The sequence below is a fragment of the Vigna angularis genome, chromosome 10 (genome assembly GCF_016808095.1).
Source record: "Vigna angularis cultivar LongXiaoDou No.4 chromosome 10, ASM1680809v1, whole genome shotgun sequence".
Classification (NCBI taxonomy): Eukaryota; Viridiplantae; Streptophyta; class Magnoliopsida; order Fabales; family Fabaceae; genus Vigna; species Vigna angularis.
The window spans coordinates 18704740-18723731 of NC_068979.1; the positions used below are offsets into that span (position 1 = coordinate 18704740).

General features: G+C 36.2%; 2 protein-coding genes across 2 annotated transcripts; both read left to right on the top strand.

Annotated features, from left to right (window-relative positions):
- Positions 1-12693: 12693 nt before the first annotated feature.
- On the top strand, positions 12694-14793 carry LOC108334903 (uncharacterized). The gene has a single exon (XM_017570829.2). It carries the CDS (start codon positions 12694-12696, stop codon positions 14791-14793), a length of 2100 nt encoding a protein of 699 aa, XP_017426318.2.
- Positions 14794-15447: 654 nt separating this feature from the next.
- Positions 15448-16590, top strand: LOC108334904 (uncharacterized). The gene has a single exon (XM_017570830.2). The coding sequence runs from the start codon at positions 15448-15450 to the stop codon at positions 16588-16590; it is 1143 nt and encodes a 380-aa protein (XP_017426319.2).
- The last annotated feature ends 2402 nt before the right edge of the window (positions 16591-18992 follow it).

The following is an 18992-nucleotide window of genomic DNA, read 5'->3' on the forward strand; positions in this document are numbered from 1 at the left end:
AGCTCTTCTCACTAATATGTCTCATTCTCAAGTGCCAAAGTCGAATTTTATTTTCTGACTTCTCACTTGCAATAGAAGCATGGCCAATGACAGTTGAGCCCTCTAGAATGTATAAGTCATTCTTTCTTCTGCCTTTGACAATCACAAAACCTCTAGATAGAACTTTCATTGTTCCATTCTCAACTTTAGTGGAGTAGCCCATAAGATCAAATGAGCTTATTGAAATGACGTTTCTCTTTAACTCAAGAACATATCTCATATCCTACAGCATAATCTCACGATTATCAAACATTTTCAGCCTTATTGACCCCATGCCTTGCACTCTACAAGCTTTGTTATTTCCAAGAAGCACATTTCCATGTTCTTTTTTATCAAGACTCTTAAAAAACTCCTTCACCGGGCACATATGATAAGTGTAGCCAAAATCCATGACCTAGCTTCTTTGAGAATCTTCGGATGAAGCCACCAGAACACCATCAGATTCATATCCTTTAGAGGCCTCTGCAACATCAACAGTTTCTTGCATTCGAGAGCCTTTTCCCTTCTCTGGACAATACTTCTTGATATGTCCAATCTTTTGGCACTTGAAACATCTTACCTGTTTCTTACCTTCAAGTTTTGTTTTCTTCCAATTTCCTTCATGCTTCTTCCCTTTGCCTTTCATAGTAATGAGCTCTGACACTACCTCCTTGGTTGCCTTCGAATCTTGAAGTTTTTGCAACTTCTTGGTTCAAATTGATGTCACAACCTCCTCTAAGGTAATCACTTGATCCTTTCCATAAAGCAAGGCATCCTTGAAATGCTCAAAGGTTCTTGGAAGAGCATTTAGAAGAATAACAACCTTATCTTCATCTTCTAATCTTACCCCGATATTCTCCAAATAATCATTGGTCTTGTTGATTTCTGCAAGCTACTCCTCTATGGTTCTTGATTCTGTCATCTTGAACGAATAGAGTTGTTGTTTTAGACACAACCTATGAGCCAATGATCTTGCATGTATAAAGATTCCAGCTTTGCATGTATAAAGATTCCAGCTTTGCATATCCCAGTTGCAGTCTTTTCCTTTGCAACCTCCCTCAATGCCTTATCACCAAGACACATCACGATTGCACTCCTTACTTTATCAACCATTCTTTTCTTCTCTTCTTGAGTCAGAGTTGCTGCCATGTTCAACTCTCCCTTCAATGCTTCATCGCAGCCTTGTTGTATGCCTCCATCTTGATTTTCCACTACCCAAAATAATTTGATCCATTGAATTTCTCTATGTCAAACTTGGTTGCCATCGTTTCTAGATTTTCTTGTTTTGATAGCCCCACGGTGGGCACGACTTGTTTGTCCGAGAGGAGAGCAAACAAGAGTCCAGAGAATAATTCAAAGAAGAGAACAAATAAAGAATAGAATAGGAGAAAAAAAAACCAATGATATGAATGAATATCTTGTATTAACTGGTATCCAATGATACTATTTGTCTTATTTGTAAGACCTATTTCATAATTTTTAAAGCAATGTTCCTTTCAAAGTTTGTAACCAACCTAATTATATTTTTTTTAAACTAAGACTTTTAAATTGTTTCTTATCATGTAACATTATTTTCTACAAACTACTTAGCAAGATTAAAAATTTATGATATATATATATATATATATATATAATGGTATCAGAAACAAGTTAATTAAGATATTGCAATTGGTATGAGTGATGGTATTGAAAAAAAACTTTTAAGATATAACCTCCATAAATGAATTTAGATAATTTGGTGTATTCATTTATTTAAAATAATGATTTCATTTTTATTTCATACAAGGGACAAAAATAAGGAAGTGAGAGAACAAATATAGTTAAAATTAATCAAATCATACAAACAAAACTAATTTAATCCATATATAATATATTTTATTTTAATTTTTATTAAGTTTTTGAATGTTTGGTAGAATATAAGTGATAAAAAAACTTGGAGAGAAATCTTTTATTAAAAATATGAGATTTAAAATTATATAAAGAAAATAAAACAAACAACACAAAATTATAACAGAAAACTATAATAGAAATCTGGAAAAAAAATATTAAAGACATATTTATCAAATCTTAAAATGATTTTTGTAATATTACTAATGATAAATAGTTTTTTACCCTGGTTAAAATAATCATATAAGATTCTCATCTTGCTTAATATTTAGTCATTTGAATCTTATTACTATTTTTTTTTTTTCAATTTTTGGTTAGGGATATATCATCGAGCAAAATACAGTTATTAATGAATAAATATAATTATAAATTAAACTTGAAGCAATTTAATTGATTTAATTATATTATGCTTTTGTTGCATATACTTGAATTGTTTCTAGGTTAAGATTTGCAAAATATATATAAAAATGCAACTTTCTAGTCTCGTTTATAGACAAACAGCATCAAGACATGAGATGTTGATTTCATGCAATTAGATAAGATTGCAATATTAAACAAAGAATCATTTGAAGTTTATATGAGACAATGATCACATTCATAAAGCCTCAGTCTCACACGGAGAACACATTCTGTTTAAATATTATAGTTAAACATTTTGTATTATTCACTATGAAGTTAACTTGTGACCTTAAATCATTTTCTTTGATAATAAAATATTAATAATCAAAGACATAATCTATATGTTATGAGAAATAGCCAAGATGTTTATCAAATGTTGCATCAAATAACAATTTATACAAGGAAAATGATTCAATATATAACAAAATGTTATACTTTTACTAAGGGGAAGTTAAATATAAAATTGAAAATCAAACATACAGGTTCGACATAACTAAGGCTATAAAAAAAAGTATACTTTCTTGAAAGATAACCAAAGTATCATACATTAAATTATCTTTTTTAAAACGAAGAAAAGGTAAAAAATATTGCAAGTATATCAAAATATTTATGCTTGTTGAACTAATATAGTTGTATTCATTTTTGGAATGATATGAGAATATTAAGCAAGTATGATTGAGATTTAAAGAAAAAGTGATGAAAGTCGAAGAGACCTCTTTTCGGCACAAATAACGTTCATCAAACATGTGATAGTGATTCACATCACTAAAGTGTTGAATCAATTCAAGTCATAATAGTTAATGTTACTCATAACATCAATCTAAAAGATTAAGAAATTGGGCAATATGAACAAGTAAAAGAAATATATCATATCTAGAGAATTCTTAAGTAAATTTATTTATTAAAAGAAGAAAAATATTAAAAATGTATTACTAAGCAAAAAGTGGAGTTTATTTTATTTATCGGTCAACTATAAAAGTTTTTAAAAAGGAAAGAACTTTGGGTCAAATTTTATCAAAAGTAAACAATAATAATAAAATATCAATACTTATCAAAGTTAAACAATAATAGTAAAATTATCAATATTTATATGGTAGTATATTTAAAAATATATAACATGTCAATTTTGATATGTGCAAAAGTTGTATTAAATAGTTTATATTAATATAATTTTTTTATTTATAATTTATATAATAAATTTTTTATTTATAACTTATTCAATAAAAAATTTAATCAAAAAATAAGTTTTAAAACATTATGATATAATTAACAGATATTGAATGATGTAAGAGTATTATTCTCTCTGTATGATGAGAATCATAAAGAAATAATTTTAAAATATTGATATTAAAAAAATATACTTTATATCTTAGAATAAAGTATATAGATATCATATTTTGTCTGGGAAATAACAAAAAGTTGTGGGTGAAAATGGTTGATGACTGCAAGTTGGCACATGGTAGAAACTGAACAAGAGGAATTTATTTTGGAGAGAAATTGGAACGAGCGTGCATGATTAAAAGACAATAAAAGATGAAAATAATATAAATAATTTAGTAGAAGATGACTTTTTTTATAAAAAAAATTAACGATATTCATTATATTATTTTTATATTTTTATTTATTTTTACTTTTTAATCAAACATTTTTAACTTTTATTTGTTTTTATTTTTATTCAGTTTATTTTTCTTCCGTAAATTAAATGTCTCCGTCTGGGACAAATGTATTTTGAAACTTTTTTCTTTAAAATTTTTAACTTTTCTTACAGAAACAAGAATATATAAATTAGTAATGCAAGTGAAGTCGCTTTCTACAGTACAATTTTAGTTATATATAATTTTAGTTATATAATTTTAGTTATATAATTTTAGTTATATAAAGTCATATTTAAAATATTATACTTTATAAAGAGTTGTTGTTTGAAGCATGATTCAACTATATCTTATTCTCAACATGAGAATGAATTGGTGATTACTAAAAACAAATGTTTTATAAATTTTTTCACAAATGTTGAATAATCTTTAATCTTTCTTGTAATCTAAGCAATAAGTACACGCCATTTATTATCAGATAATAGTTCCAAACAATCTTCTAACACAGAACCACGACCCAATGAATACCACAACTTCTTTACATTTCTATAACACATCTTCTTAAGAATAGACAATTTCAAAACAGTTCCATCGGTTTAGGTCAATTGTTAAAGTAGTAGTTTGACCATAGTGGTATTTGAATGTCCCATTATTCTCAAATTTACCCCCATGGTGAAAGACGACTTCAATGTCTGAGTTGACCATCTCAACTAATATCAAAATTATTGTCAAACTACATTTACTTTACCCAAGTAACATAAAAGTAATGTTTTTACTAAGATTATAAAGTACAACAAATTTTGACATTTAATTTATGCTTAACTAAAATGTTATCTACAATACAAACAAAATAGTACTATGGGGAGCCATAAACACACCATTAACAGACCATAAACAAGTAAAAGAACTTTGTATGGGAACCACAAACACAACATAAACAAATATTTTCACACACCATCATGGGGGACCACAACACAAATAATGGGGGACAATAAATAAACAAACCAAACACAAATCAAACTTTTTGGAGGGACCACAACAAAAGCATCCTCACACACAACAAAAGGTACCATACACGAACCTTCGAATGGCGTTTTTCGAAATACCCCACCAACATGATATATGCAAATGCGCGTCCAAATCCCCAAACAACGTTTTGTGAACGAAACCCCCAAAAGCGTATGATTTTGTCTTCGCAATGTAGATGAACAAGTCTATGCGATCATGATTATCTGTTCTCTCTCACAGATGCCCTAAGTTTGTCTCGTTCACAAAATCCCTAATTGGATGAAGTTTAATTTTTTACTTTCCACGTCAACCTTTAATTCACTCACACATAAGCACAAATACACCTACAAAATAACGCATTACCACTGACTTCTGTCATATCACCAATCCCTTAACTCCGTTTGTTTCTATTTAACGGAAGGGACTTCATTGACGCAAAATTTATGAAGTCGGGACGCCTTTGACATTCTTTTCAAAGGTAGGACCAATTTGACATGTACGAAACTAAAGACAAAATAAGCAATTAAACTTAATTTTAATAATTTTTTAGGACCGTTTAAAATATATTTTGTATTCTTAAATTTATGTCTTTTATAATTTTACGTTAGGATTTCTTCATTTATGATATTATAATGATTTTCATATTTATTTTCGAACTTCATTTTTTAATTCTACTATTTAGATTTCAATCATGTTAAAATTGATATTTTATTTTTACCTGACATTGTTGGATGAATTTGAGTTTAAATAAAAATACTTGTTAAAGTTATGAATTTGGTAACATTAATGAGAATTGGTATATTATGGATGTTATGATCTGCTTAAAAAATATTTGAATGGATGGATCTTTTAATACCAAATTGTCTGAATTAGACAAAGTAATTTGGTTCATGTTTTCTTTTTCACGATAAATAGGAAATCTTTTTTATTTCTAAAATTATGCAAATGTTAATTAAGGATCTAAATCATATACGCTTTCTTTTTCCTTCCAACAAAATAGTTTTTAAAAAAATAGGTGTAATTTATTATATGTGTATAATTAAATATTATATATGTATATTATACTTAGCTATTTTATATTTTATTGTTCAAAATTATTATATTCATTAACATATTATTATATTTATTTATATAATTTTATTTTAACTAATAAATTATTTTACTTCTATTACTTTATATCATGGTGTTAGAAATGAAATTTTTAATGTTTCGTAGTCGAGTATTTCTAATATTTCTAATAGCATAATTATTTTTTCATCATATCATGTTTATATTACAAAATTGTTTTTTTTAATGGTTTAGTTTTCTACTGTTAATTTTATTCTAAAGATAATTGGATCATTGATTCTGATGTCTAATTATACAACTCATGACATTTCTTTTCTTTAATATTTTATATATATTACCGATAAAACCATATAGGTTTTTTAATTTGCGCTTATTTTTCAGTTGGTACATTTTAACAATGTGTGTCGAGTTTTAGTAGACAAAAATACCCTCATATATTGTGGATTCTAAGTTTTAAGGTTAATGGTATTTAAACAATTTTCATTCTCAAAACTAAAAAAACCAAACAAGAAATCCCCCAAACTCTTACTCACCTCCTTCTTTCCTCTCAACCCTTTCTCTTTCATCTCTCACTCCAACATTTTCTCTGTAAACCTTATTGTATCTCCAAGTGAAAAAAATTAGAAACACTGACTATTAAACAATATAAAAAAATGATTTTATAATGAGTTTTCATTTTATAATTTTTGTCTTATCTAATTTTATCTAACTTTTACAAACATAATAACATATAAAGGAATTGGTAATTGGCTTGAAAAAAATTAGAAATTCTCGCGGTTAAACAATTTCTTACAAATAATGATTTTATAATGAGTTTTCATTTTATAATTTTTGTCTTATCTAATTTTCACAAGCATAATGACATCAAAGGAATTGGTAATTGGCTTGGAAAAAATCAGAAACACTCGTTGTTAAATAATTTCTTACAAAAAATGATTTTATAATGAGTTTTTGTTTTATAATTTTTGTCTTATCTAATTTTATCTAATTTTCACAAGCATAATTAATGACATCCGAAGGAATTGGTAATTGGCCTGAAGTCTTTTTTTTAGAGATGATGATTCAACATCTGCAAATGATGAAATTAGAGAGTTAGTGAAGATGATGAAATTGAAGAGATCTTGAATGAACCTTTGCCTGAACGTGAATATGCCAATGACTCAACTCTTTATAAAGGAAAATTGTTTAACGAAGAGTGTTTCTTATTTTTTCACTTGGGGCTACAATAAGGATGATAGAGAAAATGTTAGAGTGAAAGAGATGAAAGAAAAATGGTTGAGAGAAATGAGAAAGCTGAGTAACGGTTTGGGAGTTTCTTGTTTTCTTTTAGTTTTGAGAATAAAGTTATTCAAATACCCTTGATCTTAAAACTTAGAATCCATAATATATGAGGGTATTTTTGTCTACTAAAACCCGATACACATTGCTAAAATGTACCAATTAAAAAATAGGCATACGCAAGTTAACAAACCTAATATATATATATATATATATATATATATATATATATGTATATATGTATGTATATATCTATATACATATATACATATATATACATACATACATATATATATATATACATACATATATATATATATACATACATATATATATATATACATACATATATATATACATACATATATATATATATATATATACATACATATATATATACATACATATATATATATATATATACATACATATATATATACATACATATATATATATATATATACATACATACAAATGGGAACCCAATATCACACCCAACAAGGAATACACACATATAACATGCTGAACCAAGTGCATATAATCCAGCGTCCACCACTAAACATGGCGCCTGCAACTTCGTCGAACATGGCGCTTGTAGCTTCATCGAACATGGCGTCTGCACCTCCATCACCAAGCTTGGAAAGAAATGCTCCAAGGGAACCAAATAACAAGACGCTGTAACCAAATACAGTGTTAAACATAAGCCCAAACACAAAAGGAATTGAATACGAACGTTGGGAACCAAATACACCATTCTTCTATAGAATGAGAACCGAATAACACCAACTGGGAACCGAATACAAGGTTCCATATAAATTCTTCACACCCTTGGAACTGAATACAGGTGGAGGGAACCAAATACACCTCCAACAAATTTTGTTTCAGCCACTGTTATTCGTCTTCTTCAGCTTCAAACTCCTCTTCATCTTCAACCATCATCTTCATATGGCCATCAATGTTATCTACCATAGACAACGGTCCTTCTTCGTGATCATCTTCAATGCACTCAACACACAGATTACTGTGGCGTTTTTATTATTAACGAAGGAATCAATTATTTGATAGTTATAATAGGTTATGTATATAAGCTTCAGGACTCGAGCTGGAATTTTGTCATAATTCAAGGGTAAATCAGATATTGCACCGTAAATCCCTTCAAATCTCTCCATTCTCATGAGTGATCAAAAATTTATACATCCCGCAAATCACAACAATTCCTTCCTCGCATTTCGTCTAAAGTGAACACAAAAATCAGCGCATTTCCTTGCTCACAAATACCCATCAACAGTGCGATCCATTGAAGTGAACACAACATTAGAGTTGTGACTGTTAGAGAAATTCTATTTGTTATCTAAAGGGGGATATGAAAAATCTATTGTAAGTAGAGTTATAACTTTCACCAAATGAGTTCTTAGGTGATTGAGTAATGCTCTTGTTGTTACTGTTGTTGTAGTTAGGAGAAGTTATTTATCTTTTGTGTGACTCAAAGGAGGTGGTTAATTCCTTGTGTGTTTTAAGGAATGTGTTTTCATCTCTTGCATCTTCAAAACAGGTGCTCTTTAAACCTTAGACTCTCTGTGATTGTAAGTTTGATTTATATTAGTGTTTCAGAGATATTAACAATTGGATGTAGGGTCTTTCAATATGAATCAGTATAAAGTATCTTGTGTAATCTTCTTTTTTCCTACCCTCTTTAAATTATTTGTTGTTATAAAGGAAAAGATTTTAATTGAACTTTGATCTTAAAAGGGGGAAAACTTTTTAAAAATACAATTTTTATTAACAAATCAATTCACTCCCTCTTGTTTTTGTACAACTTAAACAGTTCACTACACAATTCTAACAATTGGTATCAGAGCTTGCTTTGACAATTATTCAATCTTTTCGAAAATGGTTGGACAAACCCAAACCTTTGCTGAAGGTGCTTTAATTAACCAACCCTCTTTGTTTGTTGGGTAAAATTATCATTATTGGAAAGTAAGAATGCATATATTTTTAGAGTTTGTTCATAAAGATTGTTATAAATGTTCCTTTTGTTCCTAATTATGTGCAAGAACTTGAACCCTTTCTGTAATGGATTGTAGTGAAAATAGAAGGGTTCAATATGATGTTAGGGCTACGAACACAATTTTATCTGCTTTAACCTTTGATGAGTTTTGCAGGATATCTGTCTATTCTAGTGCTTGGAAAATGTGAAAATTTTTAAGAGTAACCCATGAAAAAACATATGATGTAAAACATGCTAGAAAAAACTCATTATTTCAAGAACACGAGTTGTTATAAATGTAACAAGGTGAAACCATCTACGACATGTGAAAGCGTTTCACACACATCGTCAATCATCTTTCGAATTTAGATAAAACCTTTGATAATGGTGAATTAAATATAAATTTTAAAATCTTTAAATAAGATGTGACAACCAAATGTTATTACTATTAGAAAATCAAACTACTACTATATCCTTGACAACTCTTTATAAACTTAAATAGAGAAAAAGAAAAAAGAACATAACCTTCAAATATGATATTGTAAAAAATAAAAACCCAAAAAAAGATGAAGATTCTAACGATGAAAACTTGAGTTTCATTATTAAAAAATTCAACAATGAAATTCAAATAAAAAAGACAGTTTAGAAGTGCCAACAAGAAGATAGTAGCATTCAAAGTGTTTATCTGTGTTTTCTGGATTGTGCTGAATTATCTTATTAGAAGTGGAATTGTTAAATGAAATGGTATTATTTCGCATATTTATAGATTTGAAAGCTAGCCAAGCCCAAATGTATTCATCTTATTTTTAGAATTGTTAATGTTATTTATTTTAAATTGATTGGACGTAATTTTGAACTTTTAAATGTTTTACTCTATAAATCCACTGTCTTATGTTATGATTTAATGTTATTAATGGGTTTTAATTTTTAAGAATAAGTTATATTATTAAGGTGTGTTTAAGTTGATGTGTAATGTCTATTAACGAGTGACCGCTAAGTTTGTAGCCTTGGTGTATTCTATATAGATAATAATACTTTGACAATATTTTTGTGACTAACATTTTAACATCATCTACTTGTCATTCTGTGATTGGTCCAAAATTATTCCACAATCAATAATAATAATTATAAACACCAACATGAACCAATGACAGAATGACACGTAGATGATGTTAAAATATTGTCAAAAAAATGTTATCAAAGTATCATTGTTGATTCTATATAATGGTTTGAAGTTGGATTCTTGGAATACCTCCAACACTACATTCGAGCTTGTACTCTCATTATTGTGAAGATCTTAGATATGGGATCGTCTTCTCCATCTCCATTCAAGAACTGACTCCAAAACTCTGTTTGCCCGCTAAATCCGTACAAGGTAATGTTCTTTTATCTGTCTGTATTTGTTAATATTGTTTAACATATAACCCAAAATTAATTACATACTAAAATTAATTATTTTTTAATTAATGTATGAATAATTTTTAAAACTAAAGACACGCGTAATTACTTTAATTATTATTGAAATTCAAATAAAATTTTATTTTTTATTTGGACTTACTTTTTTATTATCTTTAAAATAAAATATATAATAAATGACTACCCACTGCACCACCGTCTTATTACTCCATTATTGTAGGTCGGGAGTTTCCAGAAGAAAACTCTGAAAGAAAATTCAAATAAAATGACAGGGTATAACGAGTATTTTAGAAGTTACGGGGAATGTAGTTAATAATTAGGAGGTGTGAGAAGTAAAAGTAAGCCAAAATGCCTACAAAAGACTCTATAGATCAACGTCAACTCATGGACATTTTTAATGTGAAAAATCTTATTCTTTTAGGTTGGGCTAAATGGAATTTAAGTCAAATTAAGATGAGGTGGGTCTAGACAAGTTTGGTTGAGCTTTAACCTTATAATTAAATTACAAATAAAAACATATTAATTAAGGACTACTTTATAATTAACATAAAATATTTAGGAATTAATTTGTAATTTAGAATATTTTAAAAACTCAAAGCAATTTTAAAATGTATTTAGGAATTAATTAAACTTATGTAGGAAATCAATGTCACTTTAATTTTGATTTTAATTCACTTTATGTGGTGGAGTTTTCTTTTTACTATCACTTATTGATGGATAAGAAAACTTTTTTAAAAGTAGATTAGAATTGATCAATAGACTATGAATTAAATTAATAACTCTAATCATAATCAAATATCAATCAAAGTTTCAAAATGACCAAATATTATGTCACAATTGCATTTCAAACATGGTATATATATATATATATATATATAGAATGGGTGTTCAAAATTCAACTAATTTAAAATAAAAAAATTGAAAAAATGATTAAAACTTAATTTTTTTTTACATTTTTTAATCTTTTTTAATTGAGTTTATATGTTTTGGTGATTAAATTGTACTTACAATACGTTTATATTAATTGTACTATAAGATATCTGATCCTCCAACGGTCGACCGGTAACCCGGGCGACCTGACGACAGTTAAACCAAACGGTCGACCGGTAACCCGGGCGACCTGACGACAGATGTCGTAGTATCGTATGATCGCACATTGTCATCGACCACTTGGTACTCGACAACCAAACAGTAATGTCGCGACATGTGACGTGCATACGACAAGTCGCCTATCCATGTCGACACACAAGACGATCGACATACAGCGCGCGATATCGTAGCATACGGTTCAGCGGTTACAGATAAGCGGTTACGCATATTAGCTAACCAACGCCGTGAATCACGGAAGTAATTGACTCAGTGTCAATACACAACCTAGCAGTTACAACTTCTACATAGTCCAACTCGATAACTGCCCGGATTTTCAGGTAACAGTTTATTTTACTGTTTTAAATATACGAAACACATGAGAGAAAAGGTACGTTTTTCCCCTAAGAAGAAAGATTGCTCTTAATCTGATTAATCACATCCCTTTCTAACTTGAGCGTCGGAGTGCCTTTGCAGGTACCCAGCCCATCTTTACTCAGAGAAGCAGAGAAGACGGAAAGAAATAGCACAGTGAGAGCAGTACAAAGAAGAAGCAGTCCCGAGTTGTTTGGCTCAAATCTTGGTCTCCACATCCCATCTGAAACATTTTGGCGCCCACCGTGGGGCCCGAGATTTACTATCCCAACAACGACCACCGGAGCAATGGAAGATTTCAACACGCGTGAGTTGATCAGGCAGCTGCAGGCGCAGATTGAGACGCAAGCACAAACCATAAAGGAACAGCAAGAGGTCCAACGCAAACAGGCTGAGGAGATGGCGGCGATGAGGGCACAACTCCCACCACCATAGTTGTCTGCCTCGAACAGGTAGGAGGAGAACGAGGTGAGTCATCATGGAGAACCTTCTGATCCTGTTGGCGGGGGAAGAAAGGGGCCTACTCCCATCCGCCTCACCAACCTGCTTCCGTTCACGGAGGCCATTATGCAGGCGAACATGCCAGAAAAACCTCCCCCCACCTTAGAACGTTACAATGGTTCTGAGGACCCTGACAACCATCTACGTAATTTTATAGATGCCATGGCATTCTATACTGACAACGACCCGGTAATATGCAGAGCTTTTTCTTTATCTCTTAAGGGTGAAGCTTTGGAGTGGTTCCATAATCTTCCACGGAATTCAGTAGATTGTTTCGCCACTATCGAATCCTTATTCCGAAAGCAGTATGCAGCCAATAAAAAACCGGCGGTGACTGCTGCGGAGCTTGTCCATACCAAGCAGGAGAAGGATGAGACCCTGAAGGCTTTTATGCAACGGTATATCGAGACGGCCCGGCGCGTAAAGGATATCACTCCCGCTTTCATTATCAGCAATCTATCGTCCTGCTTAAGGCCGGGGCAGTTTGCGGAACAGTTGTATGCTGATCCCCCAGTATCCATGGAAGACTTGCAATCCATTATTGCAAAATTCATCCGCATCGAGGACCACCGTAACTCCAGAAAGAAACAGCATCAAGATATCTCCAGCCAAGAGACAAGAAAACCAGTGAAGCGATCCACTAACGACTACAAACCGGACAGAACACCTCGGAAGGAGTCGAGATGGACGTCTAAGTACGATCGTTATACGACCCTCAATGCACCACGGGCGAGGGTGCTTGAAGAGGCCTTACACGCCGAACTCTTGACCGTGCGACGAAAGGCCACCCCGAAGAATGCGGACAGTAACAAAACCTGCCGGTTCCATATGAACCAGGGGCACGACACAGAAGAATGCAACATGGTGAAAGACGAACTAGAGAGACTCATCCGTGCAGGTTATCTCCAGAATTACATCAAGGATAGAGTCTCCACTAGAGCCGCCACTCCGCGCCGAGGAGATCATCCTAAGCGAAGCCCCCAACGAACACACCCTAGAGATGATCAACACCGAAGGCGATCGCGCAGTCCGCCTCGACGGACAGAGAGAGAGCGCTCAGTCCGAGGCCGCATTGACACCATATCTGGCGGTTTCGCCGGAGGGGGCGTATCAGCTTCAGCAAGGAAGCGACATTTGAGGCAATTGAAGTCGGTTCACATGGTCGAGCGACAATCTCGGTCGATTCCTGACATCACATTTACGAACGCAGACTTTCATGCACCCGACCCTGATCATGATGATCCTATGGTCATCACAGCTAGTATCGCTCGGTATGATGTCAGCAAGGTCCTCGTCGACCAGGGGAGTTCGGTCAACATTTTGTATTGGTCCACCTTTCAGAAAATGGACCTATCTGAGGATCTCATCGCCCCGTTTAACGAGCAAATCGTAGGATTCTCAGGAGAAAGAGTGGATACCAGAGGATATCTGGATCTGCGAACTCGGCTAGGAATAAGTCGGGAAGCACCTGAACTTAGAATTCGGTTCCTGCTGGTCGAGGCGAATACATCGTATAACGCCCTGCTAGGACGGCCTTGCCTTAATGCGTTTGGAGCGATCGTGTCTACTCCTCACCTCGCCATGAAATTTCCGACAGAGCATGGTACCATTTGTACCGTGAGGGCAGATCAACGAACAGCCCGACAGTGTTATGTGGCCGGGCTAAAAATAACCCTTTTCCTTCCAACTAGAAGGGCGAAGGGAGCCGAGGCAGCGACATTCGACTTAGACCCCCGCACCAACGTAGACGAGTGTCTTCATCCGCAAGGCGAAGTTAAACTCCTATCCTTGACGACTGACTCATCTAAAACCACCAACATTGGTGGGGACCTCACCTCAAGCGAAGAACACGCTCTGGGACATATACTACGGAACCATGCAGATTTATTTGCATGGACGACCACCGACATGCCAGGAATTCATCCTGGGGTCATGGCCCACAAATTGTCCATCTTCCGGGAGGCACGGCCTATCGCCCAGAAGAAGCGACGGTTCGGGGAGGAGAAGCGCAAAGCCATTCAGGTGGAGGTCGAGAAGTTGATGAACGCCCAGTTTATCAGGGAGTTAACTTACACTACGTGGCTGTCGAACGTAGTCATGGTTAAGAAGTCAAATGGTCAGTGGAGAATGTGTGTCGACTTCACAGATCTCAACAAGGCATGTCCCAAAGATTCATAACCCCCACCTAGCATCGATCGCTTGGTAGATGGAGCGTCGGGTCATGTTATACTGAGTTTTCTCGACACTTATTCAGGATACAACCAGATCCCAATGTACAAGCCCGATCAAAGCAAGACGGCCTTCATTACCGAACGCGCTAATTACTGTTATGAGGTAATGCCGTTTGGATTGAAGAATGCCGGGGCCACTTATCAGCGCCTCATGGATAAAGTATTCCATCATCAAATAGGACGGTGCATGGATGTATATGTCGACGACATGGTTATTCGCAGCAATTCTATGGAACAACACCTGTAGGATTTGAAGGAAGTTTTTGGCCAACTCCAACGGTACAGCCTGCGCCTTAACCCCTCCAAGTGCACTTTCGGCGTCCCCGCAGGTAAGTTTTTAGGCTTCATGCTCACACGTCGAGGCATTGAAGCTAATCCGGACAAGTGCAAAGCTGTACTTGACATGACTGCTCTGCAAAATCTAAGAGATGTCCAATGTCTAGTGGGGCGGCTCACCACTTTATCCCGATTCATCCCGAAGCTTGCGGAGCACATCAAGCCCATCCTGAAGAATCTGAAAAAGGGCACCACTCGACACTAGGACGATGATTGTGAAGCAGCATTCGCCACTGTCAAACACATTCTCACCAGTCCTCCGATTATGGCTCGACCGGATGATGGGTCTGACTTGCAGCTGTACATTGCGGCATCCCACCACGCTGTTAGTGCTGCTTTGATACAGGAGGCACCCTCCCTTAAGTTGATATACTTCATCAGTCGTACACTGCAGGGGGTCGAAGAACGCTATTCTCGAATTGAGAAAATTGCCCTGGCATTGCTCACCGCTTCTCGTCGACTTCGACCATATTTCCAGAGTCATAAGGTGGTAGTCCGCACAGACCATCCCATAGCCAAGATCCTTCGCAAACCAGACTTGGCAGGAAGGATGGTCTCCTGGTCCGTGGAACTGTCAGAATTCGGACTCCGCTACGAGCCGCGTGGGTCCGTCAAGGGTCAACACTTAGCAGACTTTGCGGCTGAGTTGCTACCCACACCAGAGGACTCAATCACAAAATGGCTCCTCAGTGTAGATGGATCCTCTGACAAAAGGGGAGGAGGAGCCGGTGTCGTTCTAGAAGGACCGGATGGTTTAGTCATCGAGCAAGCCATCACCTTCAGATTCCCAACTAGCAATAACCAGGCCGAATACGAAGCCTTGATTGTTGGCCTATCCCTGGCCAGGGAGTTCACGATTGATCGTTTAGAGTGTCGGATGGACTCAAAGTTGGTAGTCGGCCATGTGAACGGAACCTATCAAGTCAAAGATAATCAGCTATTGCGTTATTTCCACAAGGCTCAAACCTTACTCCGAAATTTCGTCGAGGTTAGCGTCATCCATGTACCCAGGGAGCAAAACGCAAGAGCAGATCTCTTGTCTAAATTAACTCACTCCAAGGAGCGAGCACAGCTATCCTCAATCATTAAGATGACGCTCGATCGTCCTGTGGTAGAAACGTTCGTCACCAATATATCGACACCTACACCAGACTGGCGCCAGAAGGTCAAGGATCTTATGGAAAAACAAGACAAGGGAGATAGCATTTCTGTGGTTGATTCCAAGCGCATTGCACGTTTTGTGTGTATAGGTGACGACCTATACCGTCGCGGCTATGGCACTCCTCTGTTGAAGTGTATTTCAAAGGAAGAGGCAGACTACGTACTACGCGAGCTGCACACCGGGATATGTGGATTGCACTCTGGCAAACGGACCATGAGGGCACGTGTTCTCCGCGCAGGATATTAAATGCCTACGCTCGACCACGACTGTGAAACATTCGTCAAGAGGTGTACCTCTTGTCAGGCCCATGGTCACGACATCCACGCACCTCCCGAAGATTTGCACAATATTGTCTCTCCCTAGCCGTTCACTCAGTGGGGTCTCGACATAGTTTGACCACTGCCGATCGCCAAAGCGCAAAACAAGTTCCTCCTAGTGGCGGTCGACTACTTCACAAAGTGGATAGAAGCCGAACCATTGTCCATTATCAGTGCCCAACGAGTGTAGAAGTTCATCTGGCGTCTCATCTGTCGGTTCGGCCTCCCTAAGAAGATCATCACCGACAACGGTCGCCAATTCGTTGAGCGCAAGCTAGAAGATTTCCTTAGCCAGTTGGGCATCAAACATGTCACCTCGTCCGTCGAACATCCTCAAACAAACGGCCAAGCAGAGGCCGCGAACAAAGCCATACTGACAGAGTTGAAGAAGCGACTCGGTGAAGCCAAAGGTTTATGGGTGGAGGAACTACCAGAGGTCTTATGGGCATACAGGTGTACTCCTCACGGATCTACAGGGGACACGCCATTCAACCTGACTTACGGCACCGATGCCATGCTCCCAGTCGAAGTTGGCGAGCCTTCATTGAGGCGCAATATCACTGATATGTCCCTTAATGAGGAACAGTTGCGGATGAATCTCGACGTCCTTCCTGAACGTCGAGAGGTCGCCGCTATCCATGCAGAGGCACAGAAGCGAATGCTATCTCGCCGATACAACACCAAAGTCAAACCCAGAACCTTCAAAAGTGGAGATCTGGTATGGCGGAAGCGGGGAGAGGCTAGGAAGAATCGAGCACACGGTAAGCTGGCGGCCAATTGGGAAGGATCATTTCGAATCGTAGAGGACATGTCGAACGGTGTATATGGCCTCCAGCTTCTTGATGGGCAACCAGTTCCCAACACCTGGAATGCCACTCACCTTAAATACTACTTTAGTTAACATTCATTTCTTGTTGGTTATTCCTACAACGTTTTCCAATTCTGTTTCCAAATAAACAGTACTTTTCATTATGATTCATACTTAGTGCCATTTATCACTTCTTTAATGTCTAGTCCCAGGGTCGTCGTCTCGAACATTTCAACACACAAACGAATTGGGGACAAGCCACCTGGTAGATGTTCTTCCCTGAACACCCAGCCCAGTCGGGATACACTCCCATTGGTAGATGTTCACCCATGAACACCCAATCCGCGTGGGATACACTCCCCCTGGTAGATGTTCCCCCTGGAACACCCAGTATTCCCCTCACTCGACCATCACTCTCGACGGTCACACATCGCGCTATCAATACACTCGACATTGATACTTAGCGGTCGTTACGGCAAACAAATTGCGAAATCGGCCAAGTTAAACGCTCAACATGCACAGAAGTTCAACAAGTTCTACTTAGCGTCAAACATTCAAAACTCAATACAGTTCAAACATTCACAGTCATTAAAAATTTCAACGAATCCAAGTTCAAATGTGTTTATATTTACATGTACGTAGCCAACCCTAATCTATTACAATGTTAGGTGTGTCGCCCGCAACCTATCCGACAGTCTCCGCGGCAGATTCACCCCCGTCGACCGCTCCATTATGTTCAGTGTTGGCGACCACCTCTTCATCCTCTTCACCTTCCAGGATAGCATCTTCAGGTATTTCGTTTAAAGGTTTCAGTTGGCCCTCATACACGTCCTTCTGAACGTCAAATTCCACTCCCTCGGTCGACACCTGGAGCAAGTGACCGACCTGCCTTAAAGCCTTCCGAAAACCTCTAGTATGTTCAATCATAATCGCATCCTTCAACTCTTCTACCAGCTCATTCCTTTCCGAGGCCTCTGCCTTCAATTCATTTCTCTCTTTGGCCAATACCACCATTGCCCTCTTGGCTTGCTCCAGCTCGCTCGCCATCTGATCGCGTTCCTTTCGGAGGGTCAAGCCAGCTTCCCGTGTATCGTTCAACAATGTCTCGGCCTCTTTCAGAAGTTGCTCCGCGCGCTTCTGCTTGGCATCACAAGCAGTATGAACCTCGGTGAGTTCTTTCAGCTGAGTCCGCACCTTTTCCAACTCAACCCGGACCATACCTCTATCAGAAGCGTAGGCCAGATGCCAAGCCAATGCCTGTGCCCGTGTTGTCATCTCCAACATGGTATCGGCAATTTCTTGCTCACTCATGTTTTCGAAAACCTTCTTCTCCGAGGCATCCATGTTCAGATCCACCTTATGACCCAACGTGAAAGCGGGATCCCATACCCCTTGTGGAAGGGGACGCTCAGTTTCATCGACTACCTCCTTCCTCTTCTTTGAGGCTTCGCGAGTGGTGTCGACCGCCTTCGTTTTCCTTTTACGCACTAGCGGAACTTCAGCAGCTGTTGTCTCGTCAGTCG

Excerpts from the sequence above, each read along its gene's own strand:
- LOC108334903 (XM_017570829.2), top strand. The coding sequence starts at position 12,694 with ATGCCAGAAAAACCTCCCCCCACCTTAGAACGTTACAATGGTTCTGAG.
- LOC108334904 (XM_017570830.2), top strand. The coding sequence starts at position 15,448 with ATGGCTCGACCGGATGATGGGTCTGACTTGCAGCTGTACATTGCGGCA.